Source organism: Gracilinanus agilis, chromosome 1 (assembly GCF_016433145.1).
Source record: "Gracilinanus agilis isolate LMUSP501 chromosome 1, AgileGrace, whole genome shotgun sequence".
Classification (NCBI taxonomy): Eukaryota; Metazoa; Chordata; class Mammalia; order Didelphimorphia; family Didelphidae; genus Gracilinanus; species Gracilinanus agilis.
Genome location: NC_058130.1, coordinates 255,206,483 through 255,232,563, shown reverse-complemented (window position 1 = coordinate 255,232,563; position 26,081 = coordinate 255,206,483). Strand labels below are relative to the sequence as shown.

At 40.0% G+C, this 26,081-nt stretch overlaps 1 protein-coding gene across 1 annotated transcript; it reads right to left on the bottom strand.

Annotated features, from left to right (window-relative positions):
* Positions 1-869: 869 nt before the first annotated feature.
* LOC123250500 (integrin alpha-D-like) lies at positions 870-25,541 on the bottom strand. Its single transcript, XM_044679600.1, has 30 exons — positions 25,511-25,541; positions 24,796-24,901; positions 23,313-23,416; positions 23,152-23,222; positions 22,459-22,573; positions 19,125-19,255; positions 18,740-18,885; positions 16,089-16,242; positions 15,478-15,628; positions 14,848-14,921; positions 14,464-14,593; positions 14,195-14,337; positions 13,403-13,543; positions 13,083-13,292; positions 11,850-11,980; positions 11,573-11,730; positions 11,262-11,419; positions 10,957-11,088; positions 10,725-10,798; positions 6,694-6,835; positions 6,496-6,612; positions 6,312-6,391; positions 6,091-6,174; positions 5,412-5,490; positions 4,660-4,767; positions 4,386-4,463; positions 4,083-4,196; positions 3,846-3,947; positions 3,171-3,281; positions 870-950 (listed from the first exon to the last, which is right to left on the bottom strand). The coding sequence occupies exons 1-30, from the start codon at positions 25,539-25,541 to the stop codon at positions 870-872; spliced, it is 3,456 nt and encodes a 1,151-aa protein (XP_044535535.1).
* Positions 25,542-26,081: the final 540 nt, after the last annotated feature.

Sequence of the window (26,081 nt, the reverse complement as noted above, 5' to 3'; positions counted from 1 at the left end):
GGGGTTTTGACTTTATAAGATCATTCACTTATAAAAATGAACAATATGGAAATATGTGTTGTGTGATAATACATGTATAACCCAGATTGAATTACTTGTCAGCTCCAGGAGAGGAGAGGGAAGAAGGGAGGGGGACCATTTGGATCATATAACTTTGGAAATTATATGTGGAAATTTGTTATTAAAATTTGTTATTAAAATGAAATAAAGATAAAATGAACAACAAAAAAATAAAGTGAACCAAACAACTCTCACCCTTGATGAGTTAGGCCTCTCTCTGCCTCTGACATCCATCTTACCTCACCAACTTTGTCACTACCATTTCAGCCTGTCCATCAGATACTTTCCTTTCTTCCCCTGGAGGCCTACATTCCCATGTGGAAAGGGGGAAAAGATGCCTCCTTTTTATTTCCAGTTAGAAAAAAAAGTAGGTGCTCAGTCCTTATCCTATTTTTCCAAGTTCTGTCCCATACCCAAAGACACACATAACCCCAAAGGGAAGAACAAACAACAGTTTAATGTACATGTATGTGAACCACAAACAGTTCTTATCCTATCAGAAGGGCTTTCCCAACTTCAGCCACCTAGAGTCAAGAGAGTGACACACCCACACACCCACATAAATATGCACACACAATAGAAAAGCGAAGTGGTCCTTCATGTGAAATGTTCCCACATATTCTTTCATTCAATAACCAACCAGCATGAAGTAAAATATTTTACTCCTTAAGAGGACAAACCTATGGCAAATCTTTGTCCTCCTGCTAAAGAAAATAAGTGAATTAGTCCTAGAATAAGAAGAGGTGCACTTGTCTAGTAAAAATCTCTCAGTGATCATCAGAAGAGGCAGGAGGTAAAGGAAGAAGCAGTTACTCAGGAACAGCCATGTCCAGTACTGCTTCCTCAGAGCTATTCATCATCTCCTTGTACTGACGTTTGAAAAATCCAAGCTGGGAGAGAGACAGAGAGAGGCAAAATTCAGACGAAAGATTTTAGATGATGCTAATATTAATTTATAAATTATGCTCCCGTCTTTATTTCTGAAGCTCACAAATTATAAGTATTTGCCCTTGCTTCTGGTTTTACTTAATTATGTAAAATGGGACTCAAAGTCTAGAAAGTTCTGAAGTTAGCTACATATACATAATAAAGGCAATAATTTGAAACAAGCTACAGTGGAAGGATGATAATGGCAGAAGCAGCACTAGCCAGAGAATGTCATCTTTTGTCCTTTCCTCCCATGAGATACTGTGTTCAAAGCAGCTAGGCAGGACAAAGGATAAAGTGCTGGGCCAAGAGTCAGGAAGACCTAAATGAAAATTCTGCTTCAGAACCTTACTAGTTGTGTGATCCTGGGTGACCCACTTAATCTCTGTTTGCCTCAGTTTCCTTAACAGTAAAATGGAAATGATAATAGCATTTATTGCAAAGGGTTGTTATGAGGATCAGATTACACAATATTTGTAAAAAGCACATTACACTTTGACTAATACATAATAGAAATTATACAAAGGCATATTCCCTTTCTCAAACAAATGAATGTGAGAACAAAAAGAATCACAGTATTGAAAAAAACTTGGGGCTTGCAATGTCCAGACCCAAAAAACTCTTTGTAGTTTGTTGTAAAAGCAGCCTCTAAACCAGTGGTCCCCAAACTTTTTTGGCCTACCTCCCCCTTTCCAGAAAAAATATTACTTAGGGCCCCTGGAAATTATTATTTTAAAAATTTTAATAGCAATTAATAGGAAAGATAAATGCACTTGTGGCACCCCTGAATTGCTGCAGCACCCACCAGGGGGCAGTGGCGCTCACTTTGGGAATCACTAAACTGTTGCCGAAACAACTATATTTTAGCACTCAGAAATTAAAAGGAAATTACATAGAATTTCTAACCCCAAATCAGATTGTGGCTTCCGACAGAATCCCTTCCCTTGATGCAGGGGAAGCAAAGAAAGATATTTTAAAATAGACTAAAAACCTGGGGGCTTTATTTATCTGACTGGCTCTCCTGTCTTCCAAAGAGCTTGGATTTTAGAGCAAAGTCTTTCCTTTTGAAGAAGAAAAACATTTTATAGTCAAGGATGTGAGAACTGATGGATTCTCCTTCTGGGAGAGAGAAGCCATTCGTGAAGGGCCTGCTTTTCTAAAAGAACTCTATCTTCAGCCTCTGGGCTTTAAAATAAAAGAGAGGTGGCAGACCCTTACATTTCTTCCTATGGAGAAAAGGTAGCATCTGGTTTAAGCCAGAAATTGGAAGCAGAAAAAAAACCTTCATATCATTGTATCTAATGGAGCCACATTCAGCAACAATTTGAAGAAACACGTCAAGGCTTGGAAAAAGCAACACTTGGCAGAAAGGAATATGGAGAGGAGGACAAGAGAGATCAGTAAATTAAAATCACCAGAAGATACTTTTGGCCCTCACAGACATGCGTTACCTCTCTATCAGTGTGTCTTGACCACAAATAGTTCTCATATCTGGGTGTACTCTAGCCACATTTTTCCTTAATAAAGAACTGTGGGATTTTATCTCTGTGCTCTCTAAACATATATCCCTGGCCAGATGAGTTCTCTGCATGTCTCTCCACATATTCTATATATGTCCAACTCTCCACAAGTAGTATACTTATGAAAGAAGATTATGAAGGAAATGCTTTATTGTTATTTCTTTATGGTAAAATTTCCTTATGTACCTTTGCTTTCAATAGCTTCCTCTGGTGAACCAGTGAAAGCAAACACATTGGTGGGAGCCCACCAGCTATAGTTTTAAACTGTTTCAGAATACCTTGTTTCTGGGATAATATATTTGGGGAAACTAGAAATTATGGGTCAGATATTTAATTAAGAATATGCTGGGATAATACATGTATAATCCAGATCAAATTGTTTATCATCTCTGAGAGGAGGGAGGGAAGGGAAGGAGGGAGACAATTTGGATCTTATAATTTCAGGAAATATATGTTGAAGATTGTTATTACATGTCATTGGAAAAATAAAATATCTTAAAAACTTAAAGTTTTATAAGTGTTAAAAAAAAGAATATGCTGAAGGTTTGTACACACCAAAACAAAAGTTATCAGATAGAAATAGAAAAAAAAAAGAGAAAGAAGAGGGGGCAAATCTGACAGATCAAAGGAGGATGTTAGATATAGAAGAGTGAGAAATATCACCTTGTACAATCCAGCTGTGATGAGTGCAAGGAGCACCAGTCCCCCAATGCTGCTGCCCACAATGAGGGGAATTGGAGAATAAACTTGATATCGTTCTACTTTGGTCTCTGTCTGGTTGTCAGTTGGAAGGAAGTGATAGTGAGGAAAAGGAAACTCCAATTAAGAAAACAAATCATAGTAACTCTTTTCTTTTTTCCTTCAAATCTCTTCTGGCCCACAACCAAGGGCTTTCCTATTTTAATTCTGAATTCTCTTGGTAGAACTTTATTTCTTTGGAATCCAATCTATTAGCCTAATATAGTTCCTCTCTTTTCAGGCTCCCCTTCCCCCACCAAGATCGAACAAACATTAACTTTCTCTATATCCCTGGGCCTCAAACCCTGTTTCCCATACCTGTTCCCTGGAAAGCAGGTCTTTCTCCACCCAAGTCTCACTCCTTTCTTGAAATATTTATACCTTTCTACATAGGCAAGAGTGGTAGATATGAGTCAGAGGGTATGGATTTAAATTCTGTCCCTGCCAGGTATGCAAGTTATTTAACTTCTCTGGGCCTCAGTTTCCTCATCTGTTCAAAGAGGAGACTGGATCAGATGACTTCTAAGGTCCTTTCCAGCTCTAAATCTATGATCTTATGGTTACATGGATGTACAGATTATTTCCATAAAGACAAGTTACCTGGGCTCTTACAAACATTTCCTGTCTTGGAAGTAGGGCATATCTGGTTTCATTAAAAAGTATTTCAGCCAAGCTTGTAACCAATAGGTTGTTATAAATTGTCTGTCAGGGGAGAAAGGGATGAAAGAGTGGGGGACGATGGGATGGAACCAGGGGTTCTTAGACATGGACAAAAGAATAGGGAAAAATCTAAATTTTGAATGGGCACAGCAATTTTTTTTTAACTAGTCTCCATACCTGCCTAAACCAGTCAAGGTTGAGGTTGCCTTTGATGGTAAAACTGAGTTGTTCCTGAATGTAGAAGGAAGGGACATCACAGGATATCTTCAGGCAGACAGCAATGGAACAATTCTAGGAGGAAGAAGCAGTGACTGGATCAGAAAAAGACTGATAGATCAGAAAATACTCTATTGTGCTCTGCTTGAATTTGACCAAATAAATCGGGAATATGGCTCTGAAAAAGGAATAACAGCAAGTGAATGGAGCAGCATGTGGCCCTGGTACTCCACTGCCACTAGTTGATTTGAGGTCCCTCCTTACCAGCACAGGAGCTTTCTGGAGCTGTGCAAAGAAGTTATCATTTCTGGGGGCTTTTTCCTCTCTAGTACACGAGAAATTCTGAAAAAAAGAGATATTGTCAAAAATGAGATCAAGTTGGGGAACTCCAGAGTCAGATCTGAAAGGGAAGCAAAAATTCTTTTGTACAAGATGGTTCAAGACAGTCATTGGCAGGGAAACAGAGATAGAGACTTTCAGATTTCATTTAGGGATGAGAAGGTGAAGCTAGAGGAAATAGAGACCAGTCCTGATGTACCTGAGAGGAGTTAAACATAGGCTTATCCCAAATGATTATCTTGTTCAACTTCACTGGGACCCAGAAGTCAATTTGGATGGGAAGATTCCGTTGACCCAGATTGTTCACCTGCATATAGAGAGTGTGGAGCCCAGTATTCACTATTTAGATTTCCTCAAAAGCTCTTCTTCAGAACCAAGGAGGATAACTTCTCTCAAAGTCAACCATTCACTTCTTTCTAAGATATTAGGATCAAGAGGTCGCAGCTTTCTATATGAGCTGACCATTACTTTTAATGGCAAATTTCCACATACATTTTCCAAAGTTACATGATTCATGTTGTCTCCCTCCCTTCTTTCCTCCCCTCTCCCAGAGCTGACAAGAATTCAATCTGGGTTGTACATATATTACCATTTAAAACATACTTCCATATTATTCATTTTTTGTAAGTGAATAATCTTATAAAACCCAAACCCCAAATCATATAGCCAAATAAACAAATGATAAATCATATGTTTTCATTTGAATTTATACTCCTACAGTTCTTTCTCTAAAGGTGGACAGCATTCTTTTTCATAAGTCCCTCAGAATTGTTCTGGATCTTTGTATTCCAATTGTCCATTACTAATCCTTGTTATTTCCTAGAACCAATCATCTACCCCACCTTCTTCCTTGTCTGCTTCCTTCCAAGCCTCCAGCATGATTATTCTCATATCTAGTTTTATTTTCAAAACCTAAGGTTCTTTCACCAGTCCCCAGCCCCTAACTCTCACTTGGTATTTGTGTTCCACGACACAGGTGCTCTTCTCTTCTGAGGTTGAAAAGTTGAGATATTTTGTAGATTCTTCATGGCTAATGAAAGGATGGATTGAAAAACAGATGGACACTTCCCAGCTGTGTGACCCTGGGAAAGTCATTTGACCCCCATTGCCCACCCTTACCACTCTTCCACCTAGGAGCCAATACACAGAAGTTAAGGGTTTTAAAAAAAAAGCAACAGATGGAACATAAAGTGGTACTACTAGAATATAAACACCTCAAGGGCAAGGAACTATCCGTTCCTCACCACTTAGCAAAACACAATAAATAATATCTGTTGAAGGAGCATGAGTGTGAAATGTAAGTCACATTCATTAATTTGTACATGTCTTCTTTTTCCCCAGTCTTTTTCTCCCTTTAGGAACCTGAAGAGAATCTGGAAACTTATGACTTCTCTCTTGAAACTGAAAACCAGAAGACAGGATTTCTCTTTTCCTAATCTCTCCAAATCTATTCCTTTTGAAATCAGGGAACATTGAGCAACCAATAGGCACCAGGGAGGAGAACTGTATGAAAATGGCCTCTGAGCCACAAGCCCACACATACAGTGCTGCAACTATGGACAATCTGAGCAGGGTGGGAAGGTAGGCTACAATGATAGCCCTCTAGGAGCTTGAGGGAGAGAGCTCACACCTGATGATCACCATGTAGACAGCATATTTCACAGGTAGCTCCAACTGAAAGACAGCCTTGCTGGTCTTGGGTATGTTATTTTCACTGGAGAGAAAAGAGGAAGGCCCATTCAGGGAAGGCTGAAGATAAGGTTTGTATGCCCAAGAACATCAAGTTGGCAGGGGGTAGAATCTAGCAGTCAGCAGGAAATAAGGTTTTTGAAAGCAAGGCAATGGTCTCACCTAGTCATGTTAGCTTTGAAGAGTAGTTTGTCTCCAAAGGAAGCCATTGGGGAGACATCAAATGTTATATTAAAGTTGATCTGAATAGGGAGAGAAGAGAGAAAGTGAGAAGAGATTTGAAGGGAAGGAGTCTGGGGTGAGGGGAAGAAACAGAAGGAGATAAAGGAAAGATGGTATTGCTGACCTCACTTCCTCCCCGAAAGATGGGATGACTAATACCACAGAGGGTGCTTCTTAGCTTCTTATCCTCAGCTATTCCTGACTCACAGGTCACAGGAAGCAAACTTGGAGGTGACCGACTCTAAGGAAGGGAGGAAATCAGAAACATATAATAGACAGTCATCTAGAGGAAAAGAGCTGAAGAAAGATCAGTTGGAAATACCTGTATCTGTGATGTCCGCCGGTAGGACAGGCCTGCAGGATAGCGAAATGTGACCTCGGGTCTGTAGGAGTCTTCACCCTGGTTCCATACTCTAACTGCAACACTCATCACCAAGGAGCTCCCAACTACAAGAGTCTTCAGGCTACAGTTAATGTGGGAGTCAGTCAGAAATTAAGACGTCATTAGTTAACATTAGCTTAAAGAAAAGATCGAAGAACCTTGGACAAAGGAGAAACAACGAGTAGGAGAGGAAGCTGGAAGTTAAGTCTGTGAGTAATAGAAAAGAATATGCTGAGAAATAGGAACAGAATATGCTGAGAAATAGGTTTGATAAGAACAAACGGTGTCAAAATTTATTATTTTGGCTAACATGGATGGGGTAATGGGAAAGTCTGATGAGTTAGGGAAATGGTGATGGGAATAAACACTTTTGAAGGGCCTTATATGTGCCAAGTACTCTGATGCTCTTTTTACAAATATTTCCTCGCTTGATGCTCATGAAAACATCGTAACCTCACAATAGCATAATAATAAGTGCTATTATTACTCTCATTGGAAAACTGAGGAAACTGAGACAGACAGAAATAAGTGCCTTACCTCAGATCACACAACTAATAAGTGTCTGGGACTGGTTTTGAACTCAGGGCTTCTGTGACTCATGGCTCAGTCAATCCATTGTACTACCTAGCTGCCTCAGATGCTCTAAACAAAGCATATTTTGACATATGCATAATTTTCTACAAGATCTACTATATTATTCTTGTGGAGAAGATGGTGAAATATCATTTGGATACACAGCTAGTTACACAATTCTACCTAAAGAATATTGATCAATGAATCAATTTCAATCTAGAGGGAATTTTCTTGTTTCTACCATAGCTTCTTAGATTTTTGTCTTGCCCTATTGAATATTTTTTTAAAATCTTAACTTTCTGTTTTAGAATTGATACTGTGTATTGGTTCCAAGGCAGAAGAGTAGTAAAGACTAGGCCAGTGTTGGGCAAACTACAGCCTGCCAGCCAGATGTGGCTGCCTGAAATGTTCTGTCAGCACAATATTATTCCTAATCTGACAAATACAATGAGTAGGATACAATACAATGAAACTTGGAAAGAGTTACCTTAGAAACAGACTGACAGATGAACATTTCCTTTCCTTTGGCCCTCTCTTTAAAAAGTTTTCCTGTTACTGGGCTAGGCAAAGGGTGGTTAAGTGACTTGCCCAGAGTCACACAGCTAGGCAGTGTCTGAGGCCGAATTTGAACCTAGGACCTCCTGTCTCCAAGCCTGACTCTCAATCCATTGAGTCACCTAGTTGCTCCTATCTTGAATATTTTAATAAACAATTTGTTTGAAGAAATAGATGGCATTCTTTTCAAATCATCATTTGAAACCAAACTGGTAAGAATGCCTATTACCCTAATAGAAGAGGGTACTAGGGCTGTACTAGGGCTAGAAGTTATATCGTTCAAGGAACAGTTGAATAAAATGGATCTATTTAACTCAGAAAAGATTAAAGGGAGACATAATAGATGTCTGAAAAATGTTAAGAGCTAACAATTCAAAATAATGTCCATCATGTGGAGCAATGAGTCAAAATTAGTGAGAATACATTTAACAGGGATAAATATAAAGTTCTTTCCTTCAGTTAAAAAGCAAACAAATAATGGTACCTGTACAAGAAGGTAGAGCTGAGACTTAATAGCACTTCATATGTAAAAGACCTGTTCTTGTTCAGTTGTGTCTGATTTTCCATGATCCCATTTGGGGTTTTCTTGGCAAAGATACTGAAGTGGTTATCCATTTCCTTCTCTAACTCATTTTACAGATGAGGAAATTGAGGTAAACAAGATTAAGTGACTTTCCTTGGATCACACAGCTAAGAAGTATATGAGGCTGGATTTCTTCTCAGGTCTTCCTGGCTCTAGGACTGGTGCTCTATCCCCTGTATTACCTAGCTTCCCAAAAGACCCAGGGCTTTTAATTAATCCCCAGATTCATGTGAGCAATTTCTTGATTGCAAAAAAATAATTGTAATTTTAGAGCTTATTTAGATAAGCACGGTGTCCAGATCAAGGAATATATTAAATAGCCCCATTTATTATTAGAGGACCTTAGGGGGTGGTGATGTTTACTGTGGCAGCTTATTGTAAGAACACTAACAAACTAGTATATCCAGAGAGTTACCAGGATGGTGCTGGGTCTAGAAATTATGTCATTTAAGAAACAGTTGTATGAAGTTGATCTATTTAACTCAGAGAAGACTAAGGGGAGGCATAATAGAGTATCTGAAAAACAGTAATGGTTGTCATGTAAAGGAGACAATAGATTTGCTCATTGTTGACCAACTGTTGGAAATCACAGCGGGGCAAATTTCTGCTCAACACAAGAATTTGCTAACAATTAAAGCCATCTTATGGGGTCCTAAGATTGCAGGATTTAAAGCTAGAAATGACCTTAGAGATCATCTTCAAGGTAAGGAAGGGCAGCTAGGTGGCTCGATGAATAGAATGTTGCACCCAGAGTCAAGAAGATTCATCTTCCTGAATTCAAATATGGTTTAAGACACTTACTGTTTGTGTGATCCTGGGAAAGTCACTTAAACCTGTTGGACTAGGTCTTTATCTGTAAAATGAGCTGGAGAAGGAAACGGCAAACCACTCCAATATCTTTGCCAAGAAACCTCTAAATGAGGTCACAAAGAGAAAGACGTTGACTCAACTTCCAGAGAAAGCATTTATTAAAGCACTTAATATGTGTCAGGGCCTGTGGGAAAAACTTCACAAAAGTCTTATTTGATGCTCACAACAATACTGAAGGTAGGTGCTAGTATTATTCCCATTTTATAGTAAAGGAAATTGAGGCAGAAAGAGGTTAAACAACTTATCCAGTTAGTAAGCATCTGAGGCCAGTTTTGAACTCGGATTTTTCTGACTCCAGACCTGGAGTTCTATCCATTGGACCACCTAGCTGTCTCAGTTGAAGAAATTGAGACCCAAGTGAGGTGTTTTGCCTTGCTTAGGATTCTAAGTAGTAAATGACAGAGTTAGGATTCAAATCTATTTCCTGAACTTATGAGTGACTTTATACTTTTTTTTTTTTTTGCATCCTTTATCACTACTCAGAGGTTTAACTACCATCTATTAGGCATGCTTTAAAAGTCATTCCAAAAATCAAATTCTTCATCTTACCCCACATCCTGCTCCTCTTCCTATTTCCATGACTGCCACCACCATATTCTCAGTCACTTCCGTTGGAAACCTCGGTTGTCCTTGACTTCCCCTTCTCATTTGCTCCCAACATAATCAGTCACTAAATCCTGTGTATTCTACGTCAGGAATCTCTATGGCACCTCTACTGTGATTTCCACATTTATTCTCACCTCTCAGGTCATTACATCTTACAACAACAATGTAAATCTGCTCACTGGCCTCCTTATCCCCACTCTCTCTCTACCCATATTTATAAGGAGATCTACGTGTCTTGATGCTTCACACATACGTACAAGTCTGAGAGCATTGTTGCATTTCTCCATATTTGGATTTGCCAAATAAAGTCCAAACTTCCCAATACAGCATTCAGGGACTTTCAGGATGTGACTTCAACCTACCTTTCCAGCCTTATCTCATATTACTCTCCCTTCTGTACTATGTGCAGCTAGATAGTGCAATGGATCGAAATGAGGAAAATCTGATTTTAAAACCTCAGATATGTGTTAGCTGTGCGACCGTGGGCAAGTCACTTAACTTCTGTTTCCCTCAGTTTCTTTATCTATAAAATGAGGTTAATAAGAGCATCTACCTCTCAGGTTTTGTCTTGTTTGTCTTTCTGTTCCTCAACAAATAGCTCAGTGCCTCACAAATAGAAAGTACTGAATAATGGATGTTCAATTCCTATATTTAATTAGAAGTCAGATTAGACAGCCTCTAAAGTCTGTTCTATCCCTAATGTGCTATGATTTTATGATCCTTAGATCTTGGGATATAGCAGCTTTGAAGGTAGATGGAAGAAAAGGGTGGCAATGCTTTTTACCTCAGAAAGCTAAACATAATCTTGAGATCATCTTGACAGATGCTATCTCTGCCACAGTTCTTCTCAAAGGGTAACTGTTAAAAAAAAGTGGGGGCGGAAAAGGAAGGAAAGGGAAGGGAATCTTAGTATTCTAATCCCTCCAGACCCTACTGCTTTCCTAGACCTTGGGCATCCTGCTTACTCTTATCCCTTCTCTCAACCACTCTGTAGCAATTTTTCCCTCCTGACTCACCGAGGCAGTAAAGACTTTCTGAGAATCCATGGCCAGTATAGGTCGGAGGCCCCCAGAAGTGAGTATGGGCTTTCCCTCCAGGGTAAAATTGAGACGAAGAAGGATAGGGGTCACTGAATCCACCACGCAGACCTAGGTAAATCAAATATTCTTACCCTCAGGATCCCCAATTTTTGACACTAGGTTTTCAAATCATCTGCAAGACATTCCCTCCCTAGCCCCACCAATTGTCAGCCATCCAAAAATACTTCTGGCAACATCATTTCCCTCTTAAAAACCAGACAGCCTACCTACCCCAGGCTTACCGGTAACAACAGCTTTAAGTTCTGACAAAGCTTTGTAAGCCTTATGACGATTTTAACTCGATGCAGTATTGGGTTCTTTGTCTCCTCAAAGATGGCACGAGGAGTCAGACGCCCAGGATCCAAGGCCAGGTCATAATCCAGAGAACTTTCTACCTCCCCTAGAGATAATGGGAATATCCAGAGAGACTGAGAGGACACAGGGAGCCTAGAACTCCCATATCTGATTTAGGAAATGAGGCAGGGTTCCTAGATGACACATGACTAGAGTATAAGGATGGAGAAACTCAGCCTTAGGGAGTTAAGGGACTCACCCAGATGGTCTGGAGAGCTTTTCTGGACAGTAAAACAGATTTCGACACTCCCTGCATCTTTATTGGTGGCTTCCTGTTCTTGACAGTCAAACACAGACCTTGCCAATTCGAAGGGCATAAAATTCATGGAAATGGCAACTCTGAGAATGGGCCGTGTTCTGTGGGACAGAAAGCAAAGGTAGAGAATATGTCAAATAGGTTTTGGGAGCCCAATTAGTGGTGTTCTTAAGCAGAATATTTGACATTAGAGGATAGGAGGGAGTGAGGCTCTTCTCACCTGAGCAGGAGTACCTGTCCCTGAGCTCCCACAGCCACATCCATGAGGCCATCCTGGGTGAGATCTTGTCCCCCACTCAGTGACTGCCCAAAATATTGGATGCTGGGAGAAAGCTGGGAGCCTATAATTCTCTAGAAAGAGAATGCATGAAGAATCAGAGATCATAGAAAGGCAATTTAGAGAATAAAAGATACAAAATAGGGAGATAAGAAAAGTGAGGGATGTAGGAAAGAGGTAGACAGAAAAAATAGGTACTGTGAGTTCAAAGTCTCTAATCTAGTATAGATCAATGGATTAGTAAAGCAAAGAGTGAAAAGAGGAAATAAGGTTAAGGACTGGATTAAGATTTTATTGATAGAGGAAATTCTGAAGTGAGGAAACTCCTTTTACCAAGGCAGGCAGCATCTTAGAGAGCTGTCTAGAGCACTAAGAGTTAGGCTACAAAGCCATTATATATCAGAGACCAGACTTAAATGCAGGTTTTCCTGCAGGTCAGCTCTCCTATCCACTTTTTGTTATTTGAGAGACAAAGAAGAAGAGAAGTCTCAAGTCAGCCATTCTTCATTCATGTTCTTATTCACTAATTCATTCAACTAGTATTTGCTAAATATTATGCTATTCACAGTATGAGAAATACAAAAATGGTGGAAAACAGAGATCCTCACCTTGAAGATCCTATATTCTAGTTGGAGAAGACAAGCCAAAGATCCATGAAATCGTTAGAAAGCAAGGAAAGGTAACATATAATCAAGTATATTATTATTATTTGAGAGGCAGCATGACTTAGTAGATAGAGGACCAGCTTTGAATATAGCTGGAAGATTATTAATGACCTTAGTTGCTGGAATAATGATTTTTCTACTTGTGATTGTCACTTCAGAGAAATTCTTCTTTAGGAAGATTAATCTGGAAGCAGTACTTAGGAATATTGATAAACTCGGATAGGGGCAGCTAAGTGGTCCAGGGAATAGAGTGCTGGACCTGGAGTGAGGAAAACTCTTCTTCCTGAGTTAAATCTAGCCTCAGGCACTTATTAGCTATGTGATCCTGGACAAACTAATTCACCCTGTTGGCCTCCGTTTCCTCATCTGTAATGTGAGTCAGAGAAGGAAATGGCAAACTACTCCAGTATCTTTGCCAACGAAACCCCAAATAGGGTTGCAGAGCTTCAAATATGAATGAAAAATGACTGAACAATAAATCGATATAGGCAATATAGGCATAAAGCCTCACCTGGCTATATGAGGGATTGATGCTGGATCCAGCCACTCCATGAAACACATAGATAGCTCCATGGTTTTCTTCCTCCCCTGGTGCTCCCACAGCCACATCTGTTAACTGATCACCATTTATGTCCCCCAGCACAGTCAGGGCTGCTCCAAAACGGCCCAAGGGGTGTCCCTGCTGTCCCCAGATAGTAGCCTCACAGCGCCATTGAGCCCTCTGTAAAATGAAAATGGCCATCAGCTTCAAAACCCAAGTAACATTTCCAGTCATGAATCTCAGACATTCTTCCCCTCTCAGAAATTCCTGTACCCCATTAAGCTTCTTACCTGTGTAGGTAAGCTACAGACATGTACTTGACCCCCTCGGTTTTCTTCATAATAATGGGGGGCTCCAATGAAGATGAGGTCAGTGTTTTGGTCTTGGTTCACATCCACAGGACAGAGTGTTGCTCCAAAATAGGAACCAACCTAAGTAGATAGAGGCTGAAATCCCATGTTTTCCTGATGCTCTCCCCTAATGCACTTCTAGAAGTACTGGCAATGAAAAGTAGTCATAGTCTACTACTTCCCAGATGTAAGTACCTTCATCCTTAGAACCCCAAAGTTTCCTGAAGCACCAGAGTCATCTCCGTCATTTTCCATAGAATACCTTTTCTCTCTTTCTGACCCTTTGGTAAATGTTAAACAACTGGCTATTGACAGGGATACCGACCACATTTTAAAGTTTTATCATTAACATTTTCCCCATCGGGTTTTTTTTTTAAAGTCTAGGCCAGTGGTGGGCAAACTACGGCCCACAGGTAGATGTGGCCCCCTGAAATGTTCTATCCAGCCCGTGCAACATTATTCCTAATGTACATCATTGTAAAATGTACCATCGTTATTTTTTAATAAATTATATTGGCCCGCCTAAAGCGTTTTTCCTTTCCTTTGGCCCCCTCGTCAAAAAGTTTGCCATCACTGGTCTAGGCAATCAACAATAACATAAATCAAGCCCTGGCTTCTAGCAATTGCTACTTTATCAGATGTGAATGATTACCCTGAAAATTTAACAACCAGCTCTCACCAGCCAGTTTGAGCTGGATCCTTGCACCTCACCCTTTACAATCACTTCTTCACCTGTGTCCCTTTGACCTCAGCTGCTTGCTTCCATCTCCTTGAAATCTGGGTGAAGATGATGACCTTTCCAATGTGTTGGTAGCGAGGGGCCCCTAGGACAAGCTTTTGAACCCCATTCTGAAAAGCCATTTCCATAGAATAGCCTGAAGAGACAAAACACCAGTGGATTCGCCCTTTCTTCATTCTTAGTATCATCTGTTCATCCTTCTTTTTCTAGATCTGATGGCCTTCCCTTTGACTTTCCCTTCTCTCTTTCAGCCCGTCCTTACCCAGGTAAGCAGCACTCATGTCAACATCCTCTTTTTGTGTCTTAATAAACACAGGGGCCCCACTTTCGGGGTATAGGAAGAAACCTCCAGACCAACCAAAGCTCCCCACAGCTCCAAGCACTGGCCCTGCCTGGGAGGAAAATGAATCAAACTTGGGTCGGGGAGATGGTGAAAAAATTTGAAATGTGGAGTGAATTCCTACTCTACATTTCAAAAATAATGCATTTGCTCCCCAATAACTCAATCCCTTATCAGCAAAGAAGTCAAGGGAGAACCTAATTTTCCTATTCAGAATAGAAACAGCTTAGTGAACACAATTCATTCTCTCTTGTGAGCCTATTCTCCCCTCCTGGAGCCCCCAGCCTTCTAAGGGGATCAACTCACCGAAGAAAGCACAACACTGAACCCCTCTTGAGACATCTCATGCTCAAAAACACTACTTTTTCCTGACTGGGTACCTGTGAGGAGGCAAGACGTGTGAATTCAGAAGGTTGATTAGATTTTCAGGGAATGTATGTTGAAAGTTCTTAGTATCCTCTTTGGTATGTTGAGAGTTCTTAGAATCAGAAAATGGAACCTAGAGAGGACAGCAAAAGACTTGGAACCGGTATATATGGATTGTGGTAGAAGCGGGGGGGAAAGCTAGATTTCAGGAAGAAAATTTAGGGCCTGAGAAATGGGTTGCTTTGGGAGGGCATAGGATGAGGGAAATAAGCATTTATTAATGTGCCTACTATGTGCCAGTTGCTCTTTTTCCAATACATATGGTGCTATGTAATTTGATTCTCACAATAACCTTTTGAGGTAGGTGTTATTGTCCCCATTTTGCGTTGAAAAAAACTGAGGCAAACAGAAATTAAGTGTCTTGCCTCAGGTTACACAATTCATAAGTGTCTGGAGACAGATTTGAACTTAGGTCTTCCTTACGAAAGACCCAATGCTCTATTCTAAGCACTAACCCCTGGAAGCAGGCTGTGCTGGGCCTGGACTTGGACACTAGGAATTCCATCTCACCTTCAATGGCAAAGATCTTCTCTTGCAATTGGTTCTGGATGTTTTTCAGAGCATCGAAGTTATCCACCTGAAACACATGCTCCTGTGATGGCTGGGAGGCGATGGTCCTGAGTTCTTGCAGAGCATACGGACTGGTAAAGGTATTCCCCACCTATCACCAGGGACAGCAGCAGAACCAGGGTCAGGGTGGGAGCAGATTATTACCTTTTAGAAATCTCTGATAGAAACAAAATTGCCAATTCTGTCCAGAGAAAATAGCTAGACAGACAGCTGGTAGAGTGGAAAGAGTAAAGTGTGGTGTCAAAGGAACCAAGTTCAAATCCTACTTCTGATGATTGCTACCTGTGTGACTTTGGACAAGTCACTTAATGTGTCTGGGCCTCAGTTTTATCATCTGTAAAATGAGGAGATTGGACTAGATGGTCTCTTAGGTCCCTTACAACTCTATTCTTCTATGTTCTTATGAAGTAGAAAGAGTTTGCTATTCACACAGAAGAAACTATAAGGGATGTATTTATATCTGAAAGAAGTTGCAAAGGAGGGGAAGCAATAATGAGGATCATCCTTCCCCAAAAGAAAATAGCCAGAGAAAAGCTTTTCTTGTCCCATACTCCAATTGCATATCGGATAATCCCTGCTCTCTCTGCCAGAGGGATGACATCTTCATACTCCAAGCTATCACCTTCCTTCCTCCCATCAGTGATGACAATTAGGATCTTGATGGCATCCTTCCGAGCTCCATTCCAGCTCTGAAACATTTCTTTCCTGTCCCAGAAAGTGGAAAGGAGAACATCTCACATTTCTACCAAACTTAGTCATGACAGACTTGAGGAAGAAATTTCAGCCTTGCAATGGACTTAAAGACAAAGCTAGGGGGCAGCTGGATAGCTCAGTGGATTGAGAGTCAGGCCTAGAGTAGGTCCTAGGTTCAAAGCTGGCCTCAGACACTTCCCAGCTGTGTGACCCTGGGCAAGTCACTTGACCCCCATTGCCCACCCTTACCACTCTTCCACCTATGAGCCAATACACAGAAGTTAAGGGTTTAAAAAAAAGAGAAAAAAATAAAGACAAAGTTAGTTCATGGGATCAGAAAGGATTTCAGATATTGCTGAGTTCCAATTTCACTTTGCAAACAAAGAAAATGAGATCAAAACATGTTAAATGATAGGTTAAAAAAATTAAATGAATTCCCTAGAATTATACAATTGAAAATGAAATCCAAACAGGTTAAATGACTTCCCTAGAATTATACAATTAATAAGTGTTTGAGGTAGGATTTGAACCTGAGTTTTCTTAATACTCAGACTGCTCAGGAGGGACAAAACAGCCTCCAAGTGTAATCCTGACATATGCCTGACTTGTGGGAATCAGTGTGGCTTAGTGGATAACAGGCTAAACTCAGCATCAGGAAGACCTGGTTTCCAGGTTACCTATAAAGCTTACCAGATGTATGACCATGACACAGTTGTCCAAATTCTTGGCTTCATTTCTAGTATCAGGGGATTAGATTCAAAGACCTCTAAGATCTTTTCCCATTCTATATCTGTAAATCTATGAGATGCCACAAGATAATATATTACAGACTGAGATACAAAAAGGGGATACCTTCTGGGAATGGAGAGAGGAGAGAGGAAAGAAAGAGAGAGAGAGAGAGAGAGAGAGAGAGAGAGAGAGAGAGAGAGAGAAAGGACAACAGTCTAACAAAGATAACACCCTAAATTTGTATAGCACATCCTTATTTTCAGAATGCTTTCATGTCAGTTATCTTATTTTATCCTCTTAACAATCAAGAAGAAATGCAAGACAAATATTAACTACCCTCACTTTATGGAGAAGAAGAATGAAGTTAAATAACTTGCCTAGAGCTACCCAGCAAGTCAGTCTCAGGTTTTCTGGCTCCTACTTCATGGCTCTAGCCTCAGGATCTCATAGATTAGGTAGCTAGATGGNCTATATCTGTAAATCTATGAGATGCCACAAGATAATATATTACAGACTGAGATACAAAAAGGGGATACCTTCTGGGAATGGAGAGAGGAGAGAGAGAGAGAGAGAGAGAGAGAGAGAGAGAGAGAGAAAGGACAACAGTCTAACAAAGATAACACCCTAAATTTGTATAGCACATCCTTATTTTCAGAATGCTTTCATGTCAGTTATCTTATTTTATCCTCTTAACAATCAAGAAGAAATGCAAGACAAATATTAACTACCCTCACTTTATGGAGAAGAAGAATGAAGTTAAATAACTTGCCTAGAGCTACCCAGCAAGTCAGTCTCAGGTTTTCTGGCTCCTACTTCATGGCTCTAGCCTCAGGATCTCATAGATTAGGTAGCTAGATGGATAGAGATCCAGGCCTGAATATTGGAGATTGTGGGTTCAAATCTGGCCTTGGACACTTACTAGCTGTGTGACCCCATGTAAGTTGCTTAACTATAATTGCCTAGCTTTTACTATTCACCTGTCTTGCCAGCGGTACTCAGTATCAATTCCAAGATAGAAGGTAAGGTTATGGTGTTTTTTTTTTTAATCTAATGGAGATCATTCTCTGGCAAAGTATGAACTGGTTAACTTTGGTGAGGAAATTACAGCAACCTTAAAGCTATGAAACCAGTTCAGAGATGGATGCATCAGAAAGCTGAATGAAATCCTAAAATCTAGACTGGTTCCAAGGATGAGTCAGCAAACAAGTGCTGGTATCAGAGGAAGTTGCTTGAGATTCCAAAGTCCAAAGATCCCTGTATTCTATATGTATGTAAATCTATCCTGTTCACTAGAGGTCCCAGACTCTAGCTTTTCCTGAAGTCAGTGAAATGGATAGGTTTCCAATATAGTTTCCATAGTATTTGGGGAGAGAACTGGGGACATGCCAAAGAAGATGACTTGTATCTCCTACTAGTTCTTGATTCACTCTTAAGACCAGCATGCAAGATCAGCAAGTCTTAGATCTTGATATTAGAATTCTAAAGGGGAAGGCATTTAGGTGGCAGAGTGGATATAATGCCAGACCTGGAAATCAGGAGGGCCTGAATTGAAATATAGTCTCAGATACTTCCTATTTTGTGTGACCCTGAGCAAGTCACTTAACCCTATTTGCCTATCCCTTGCTTGTCCTTCCATCTTAGAGTTGTTACTAAGACAGAAAAATGAAGGTTAAAAAAAAAGAATTCCAAAAAAAAGAAAGACTCTATTGATTTGGTACTTGAAGAAGAAACACAATGGGACTGTCCTTGAATGAGTCTACAGGAAGAGGTAAGATCTTACACTACTTTTTGAATGGCTGTAGCAGTATAGGTCAACCCCTTGAGCTGGATAATTGGATTCACCAAAATTTCTGGGTCAGGAATAGCCTTGAAATCATTGAAGGTGAAATGAATCTGTAAGTTATTGGAGTACTGCATCAGAGAGAACTGGGGAGAAAAAAAGAAAGAATAGTCTGGGATTACTTTGAAGAAAATGTCCCCTGTTCAGAACCATCACTCAGAAACATAAAACTCTATTTGACCTTACTTCTGACTTTTACAATCCAGTTATCCCCATCTAACTGACTCCTTCCCTACCCAATCTTGCTCCCAACACCTCCTCCAACTCCAATTGTTTCTAGTAACAGAACTCAAGTATCCTCCAGTCCACCCCATGGCTTCATCACCAGGGTGTTGGTTCCTCTGAATTGACCCATTATTGTTCTGACGAATTCCTTCATCCTTGGAAATTCTTCTCTTTGAATACTACCAGAACCATCAATCAGGAATACAATGTCACTTTCTTGTTTAGGACACTCTGGAGAAGGGGGAAGAGAAAAAAGAATTGTTCAGCATAGAATCATGACCCACTCTCTTTATTTAAAAATTATTATTTTTAATTTTAATAACAAATTTCCACATAACTTTTATGAAGTTATATGATCTAAATTACCTCCCCTCCAGCCTCCCTCCTGGAGCTGGCAAGCAATTCAATCTGGGTTATGCATTTATTATCACGTAAAACATATTTCCTTATTACTCATTTTTGTAAGTGAATATAAAACCAAAACCCCAAAACATATACCCAGATAAACAAGTGATAAATCATGTTTTCATCTGCATTCCTACTTAAATAGTTGCTTCTCTGGAGGTAGATAGCATTCTTTGTCACGAGTCCCTCAGAATTCTGGATCAGTGCACTGCTATTAGTAGCTAAGTCTGTCACATTTGATCATTCCATAATATTGCAGTTACTGTGTAAAATGTTTTCCTAGTTCTGCTTATTTCATTCTGCATCACTTCATGTAGGTCTTCCCAGCTCTTTCTGAAATCATCCTGTTCATCATTACTTATAGCACAATAGTATTCCATCACCATCATATTGATGTGGGAGAAACATACCCGAGTTTGTGGTAAGGTCTCATCCCAAGGATGGGAGACTTAAATTCTGTTCAACCCAGAAATAAAAAAAAAATTTTATTTGAGATGAAGTGGCTTTTTGTGATATAATAGCCTAATGACTGGTGGAATGGTCTAGGGTAGTGATGGGCAAACTATGGCCTGTGGGATGTGGCCCCTTAAAATGTTCCATCTGCTGGTGGACATTATTCCTAATCTGACAAACACAATGAGTAGGATACAATACAATGAAACTTTGAGTTGCCTTAGAAACAGACTGACAAATGAGCATTTCCTTTCCTTTAGCCCCCTCTTTTAAAAATTTGCCCATCACTGGTCTAGGAGCTAATCAGGTAATCCTAGGGCTGATGGGTAATCCCCAGTGCTAGTAGAGTAGATTCTTTGGAGCTGATAGTATGAAGTAACAGCTCTGTTGTAGAGTGGCAGCTTCCACTGTAGAATGGCAGCTTCCACTGTAGAGTGGTAGCTTCCACATCCTGTGGATCAGGGTTGGCATATTTATTGGGGTCTGCTAGCTTTCCAGACTCAGGTGGAGGGCCATAGGGAATAAGGAGTATTGCAAGATTGGGGGATTCTTCTGGAATGCCAGAGTCCCCAGTGCATAGGTTCCATGTACCTCCTTGTCATCATTTGTCAATGCTAAAGAGGTCTTGCTGCCCTTCTAGAGTGGGAACATGGGTGGGAGGAGATGTGGTACATTGGATGACCACTATAGGTAATTAATTATTTCTAAGAACAGAGCAGATGCCTAGTATGGAATGTTACAGATCTAGTATACCAAGTGGATAATTGAACAATCTATAAGATTTTGGAGTATGGGCGTCCCATTCCCATTACTGCCCCTTTCTGCCCACTGTTAGCCCACATTAATATACCAGTTTGTTCAGCCATTCCCCAAATGAGGGGCATTCCTTTAGTTTCCAATTCTTTGCATGGTTCCCCCTCTCTTGAAGGAAGTAAATAGCTGATCAGAGGGGACACCAGCAACATTGCTCTCTAAAGAAGACATTAGGCTTCATTATTATGTAAGCCAAACATAAGTCCCAGTTCTCCCAGAAGCATCCCCTCTCGTGAACTTTCATAGTTCAGAGTATTTCTCATATGCATTCACATTCTACATTGTATTATATTTAATTGCATACTTTTATGTACCTCTCAGCACCCACCCAATCCCTTGAAGATAGGAACCATGTATGTCTTATTTATGTTTTGTTTTTGCCCCCTCTCTGCTCTGTGCAGGGCTCTGACAACAACAGAGACTCAATAAATATTTCTTTAATTTGATTTTTTCACTTCAGAACCAGAATACATCTTCCCATGCTTCTACATCACATTCCACCTCCCTTTACCAGAAAAGTCAATCAGTCTGTCGAGAATTTATCACAAGAAAAGTTTATCAAGTGCTTCCTATATGTCAGGCATTGGGCTAACCACTGAGTTGAGGATTCCCCAAAAGACCAGAATCAATTCCTTCCTTTTGGGTGCTTACCTTTGAATGGGAGACCTTTCTCTCCCAACACACAAGTCTCTTCTTTTGGGTTACAAGAGGAAAATTGGACAATGGGATCAGGAAAAGAAGTTGACTTTTGATTTCATTGATAGGGGGAAAACCCAAGTAGGTTATTGGCAAGTCAGAACTTTCTTATCTTAGAGACCTGCTTAGAGCATTGAGAAGTTATGAGTAGTTCAGGGTCACAATGCAGAAGCAAGACTCAACCCGAGGTGTTTCTGACTCTGAGGTCATATTTCAATCCAATTACAATAGAGATTCTTAACTTTTTTTGTGTTGTAGACCTCTTCAGTAGTTTGGTGAAGCCAATATAACCCCACTTGGGACAATGTGTTTAAATTCACAAGATAAAATACATAGAGTTTAAATGTTTTATGTGTGTGTGTGTGTGTGTGTGTATCTAGATATATGTATGTATGTATTCATTGCTATTCAGTCCTCTCTAACTCTTCATTACCCCCATGGATCATCGCTATCCATGGGGTTTTCTTGGCAAGGAACCTGGAACATTTTGCCATTTCTTCCTCCAGTGGATCCAATGGATCCTTTTGCCAGGCAATAAAAGGTTAAGTGACTTGCCCAGGATCCCAGAGCTAGGAGGTATATAAGGCTGGATTTGAACTCAGATCTTCCTGATCCAAACACTCTGATTGCTGTACTTGTGTGTGTATGTGTATATAAATGTATTTAAAGCTTATGAACCCTAAGTTAAGAGCCCTTATAATATGCCCTACTACCCCAATGATCAATATTATAAAGAGTAGATCAGCCTTGTAAACAATAGCTAAGTATACAGATTCCAAGTCCTCAGGTAAGAGTTTAAAAAAATAAAGTAGGTCCTAGCTGTCCATCTCTAGAATAGGGGGTACTCCCACCCTGGCTCAAATAAAATGGGCAAAGAAAAGCCCTCAGCCTGGTCAGAAGCACCTGCTTTTTGTTCCCAGTGGCTTCTACGCCACAATAAGGATAGACATTTTCCCCTCAGCAAAGGGTGTTTCATGTTCTCTTTGAAGTCAGGGAGCTATAACGAGTCAGTGGGTTACAGATGATGCAGCGAGAATCATCTAAGGACCAGGCTAACTGGGGCTTACCCTGAAGGGCAGTAGGGACCTTCTGGACTACTTGCAGTCTGGAATTCAGTAAGAAGCAGAGACCATTCAGGAAGAGAATCTTTCCACAAAGTTGGTGCACTGTGGGGCCACATGCCTATGGGGCAGAGAGGGACAGATGAGAAGAAAGGTTGCACAGGTTCTACACTGACTTAGGATCAAGAGTGCTAGGATTCTCCCCCTTAACTTTTTTTTTTTTTGAACCATTACCTTCTGTCTTAGAATTGATACTGAATATTGGTTCTAAGGCAGAAGAGCAATAAGGTCTAGATAAACAGGGTTATGAGACTTGCCCAGGATCACACAACTAGGAAATGTCTGAGGCCACATTGGAACCCAGAGCTTCTGACTCCAGGTCTGACTCTATTCACTGAGCCACCTAGCTGATCCATTTTTTAAAAACTTCCCCCTTGCCCTTAGCTTACACTGATTTAAGGATCCAGGGATCCCTCCAGGCCTTAGGTCACACTGATTTAGGATCAAAGGGTCTAGTCTACAGTCATATATTTAGGTCCTTAGAAGCCATCAGTTCCAGCTCCTTCATTCTACGGAGGGGAGAAGTAACCTGCTACAGCTATGTCTGGTGGCAATGGTCTCGCTGACTCCAAATCCAGTACTCTCCCTGTCATACCAACTATCTGCCTAATTTCAGCTTCCATTTCTTGGCAAGCTTACCATGAGCTGAGAAGGACTGTTGGTCGCACTCAGAGTCAGGCCTAAAGACATATTCACTGCATTGGATGGAACTAGAGAGAAAAACACTCAATTATATTCGCCTGGGCCAGGGAACTTGGAGCCAGAGGACTCCAGAGTCCAGAGGGGAAGCCATTACTCACTCTGTAGAAGGACAGGCTGGCATCTTCCAGTGCTGTATTCACAATCATAGAGGCGTCCTGTCTGATTCAGAGATCCCTTCTCCAGGGGGGCTCCAACCACAACTCTGGTTAAGTACAGATAGATACTTTTAAAACCTCATCCTCCTTCGTTCGAAACTATGTTTATCTCTCCCTATCTAAAATCACTGCCATAAAGTAACGTATTTTTAAAAAGTAACAATAAAAAAAAATTTAAGTACACAGAAATAAACAAAAAGATATTTAGAAGGGGAAATAAGCAGATGGCTATTTTGTCTTTTGTTAAAATTATTATTAAACACTGAAAAAACTCAAGTGTAACGTAACTTCAAGATTTTCTACACAATCCTGTTTTGTTGTTCTTCATGATCATGTTGCTGATCAAATTAATTTTTTAAATTTTTTAAATAATTTTTATTGTTTTATTTTTTTGAATTTTAAATTAATTTTACATTTTTAAATTTAAATAAAAAATTGTTGAATTTTGAAAAGCAAATTAAATTTTTAAAAAGGTAAAAAATAAAATAAAATAAAATCACTGCCATAGTTTCAAGATAGATCTTGGGCATTTTTTAGGAATATGGTACAATGGAAAGATCATGGAATCAGAGGACTTGAATTCAAATCCCACTTCTTGTATTTGTTATTTATGTGACCACAGGCAAGTCATTAGACCTCAATTTTGTCAGCTAAAACGAGGGGGTTGGACTAGATGGCCTATGAGGTCCCTTCCAATTCTATGACTTTATTTATAGTAAAGGTGGAAGCTTGACTTGGAATAGACCCACAGGGTACTATCCCAGGGAACAAGTGTCAGAGTTCCCCTGGAAACTTTTAGGAGGCTAGGGACTTTGACATTTCTAGCCCCCTTACTGGTGTGGAAAACCACAGATTAATATAACCTGTTGTATTTTGATTTATGCTGGTTCAGTTTTACTTGGGAGTTCTGAGGCTGCCACTCAAGGTTAGAATACATTGGATACATGCTGCCTGGCCATATGTGGCCCACTAACACTCCTCAGTGCAGCCTGAACCAGATTAGAATGTAATTGGGAATTATGTAACAAAATAAGTCAAAGTATGATATGACAGAAGTTGTTCATTTGTGATTTTCAAAATCATTATTCACCTGCAGGAAACTATTTCTGTTTGAATTTTGACATCTCTGAGAGTACTGAGATTTAAGGGACTTTCCCACGGTCACACAGAGCACTTGTGAGAAGCTAGAATTTGTACAATCAGACAATAATGCTAAAAGTCTAAGTAGGGGAACCACTACAGTTCTCAGCTAAGGTCTGGTGCCATCTGAACCGCACTCTATAATAGAAAGGTTAAGACCTTTACTTTAGAAGATCCAAAGGAAAAAGGAGGAGAAGGAGGAAATCAAAGGGAAAAGGCCAAGGGGTGTGGAGAAGTGGGTATTATTCAGAAGTTTCTCCTGGTCAAGTTTTCCTCAAATTCTTACCTGGATCTTTCAAACTGTGCTACACTGTGTCCAAATCCAGCTCTGTCCATCTGGAAGATCTTGGGATGCTCTGAATCCAAGTTGAAGCCACAGCAAAAGGTCAGGGCTGTAAAGAGAGATTATTCTCCTTACCACCAGCTTTTCTCAAATGTCCATTTCCTTCACAAAAACCAGTTTTTTCTCATTCAAATTACATTTGTTTCCCTATCTTTCTTGGACCACAAACATCCTGAGTTTCAGTCTCTCTTCCCAAATTCATATTTTCTCATACTCAACTTATTCCCAGAAAATTTAGTGTTTTACACTAGTAGGCTCTATTTTCTGTGCATTGACCCTGATGAGTGGCTCCAATTGCTCTCACATTATCTGGAAACTCTTACAGATGGCTGGTCATTTTCTCTCTATATATTACACCTGAACTTGCTAATCTATTACCAGAAACCAAATAACCAGCTTTCTCCCTTGGTTCCCATCCCCACCCCCTCCATGCCATACTCCACTTTCTAAATTTTCTTCTAGAATCCAGACATCTTATCTTTCAGGTTTTCCTTTTCATACCTTTCTAGAAATGGCATACTCCTTCCCTATGCACCTGCAATTAGCTTCTACCCCCTACCCCCATTATTTCACCACAATTCAAGTATCCTGTTCCTTCATTTGTAACTTTCCACCTTAATGGCGTTACTACTATCTACTTTGAAGGACTTTAACTCACCAGTTAATAAGATAAGGGAACCAATGGCCATGGTTTAAAAAATTTGAGGAGCTCGGGAGTTCATCACAGCTCAAGGGGGCTGATGAGTTTGGATAAACAGATGTTCAGGTAGGGAAGTAGTAAGGCCTGATAACTAGCCAAGGATTGTGGGGCAGGAAGTGAAAACAAAGAAAAAGATAAGACAATAACTTGCTCCTGTCTTCAGACTCCCTTTCTACCTAACCCACATCTATCTTGAGGTCTACTCCTCCCCCACTGATTTCCACAGAGTTCTCTTACTAGAGATCAAGTGCTTCCCCATTGAGAGTTGTTTGGAAATAATACTAAAAGCCCTAGTGAATGCTGCTTAGTTATTTTAAATTTTTAAATAATATTTCATTTTCCCCAATTAAATGTAAAAAATATTTTTACATACTTTAAAAAAAATTTGAGTTCCAAATTCTCTCCTCTCAACCCCTCCCCTTTCCCACTTGCTGAGATGGTAAGCAATTTGATATAGGTTATATAAGTGTGATCATGTAAAACATATATATATATATGCACACATATATACACATACATATATGCATGC

What these genes read in the sequence shown, in the direction of transcription:
- LOC123250500 (XM_044679600.1), bottom strand. Translation starts at nt 25,541, where the DNA reads ATGGCCATTGGTTCCCTTATCTTATTAACTG. An exon ending in GGCGGACATCACAGATACAG is followed by an intron (nt 6,613 to 6,693) that starts GTATTTCCAACT and finishes TCCCTTCCTTAG; the next exon opens with AGTCGGTCACCTCCAAGTTT. An exon ending in TTCAAAGCTAACATGACTAG is followed by an intron (nt 6,175 to 6,311) that starts GTGAGACCATTG and finishes TTTTCTCTCCAG; the next exon opens with TGAAAATAACATACCCAAGA.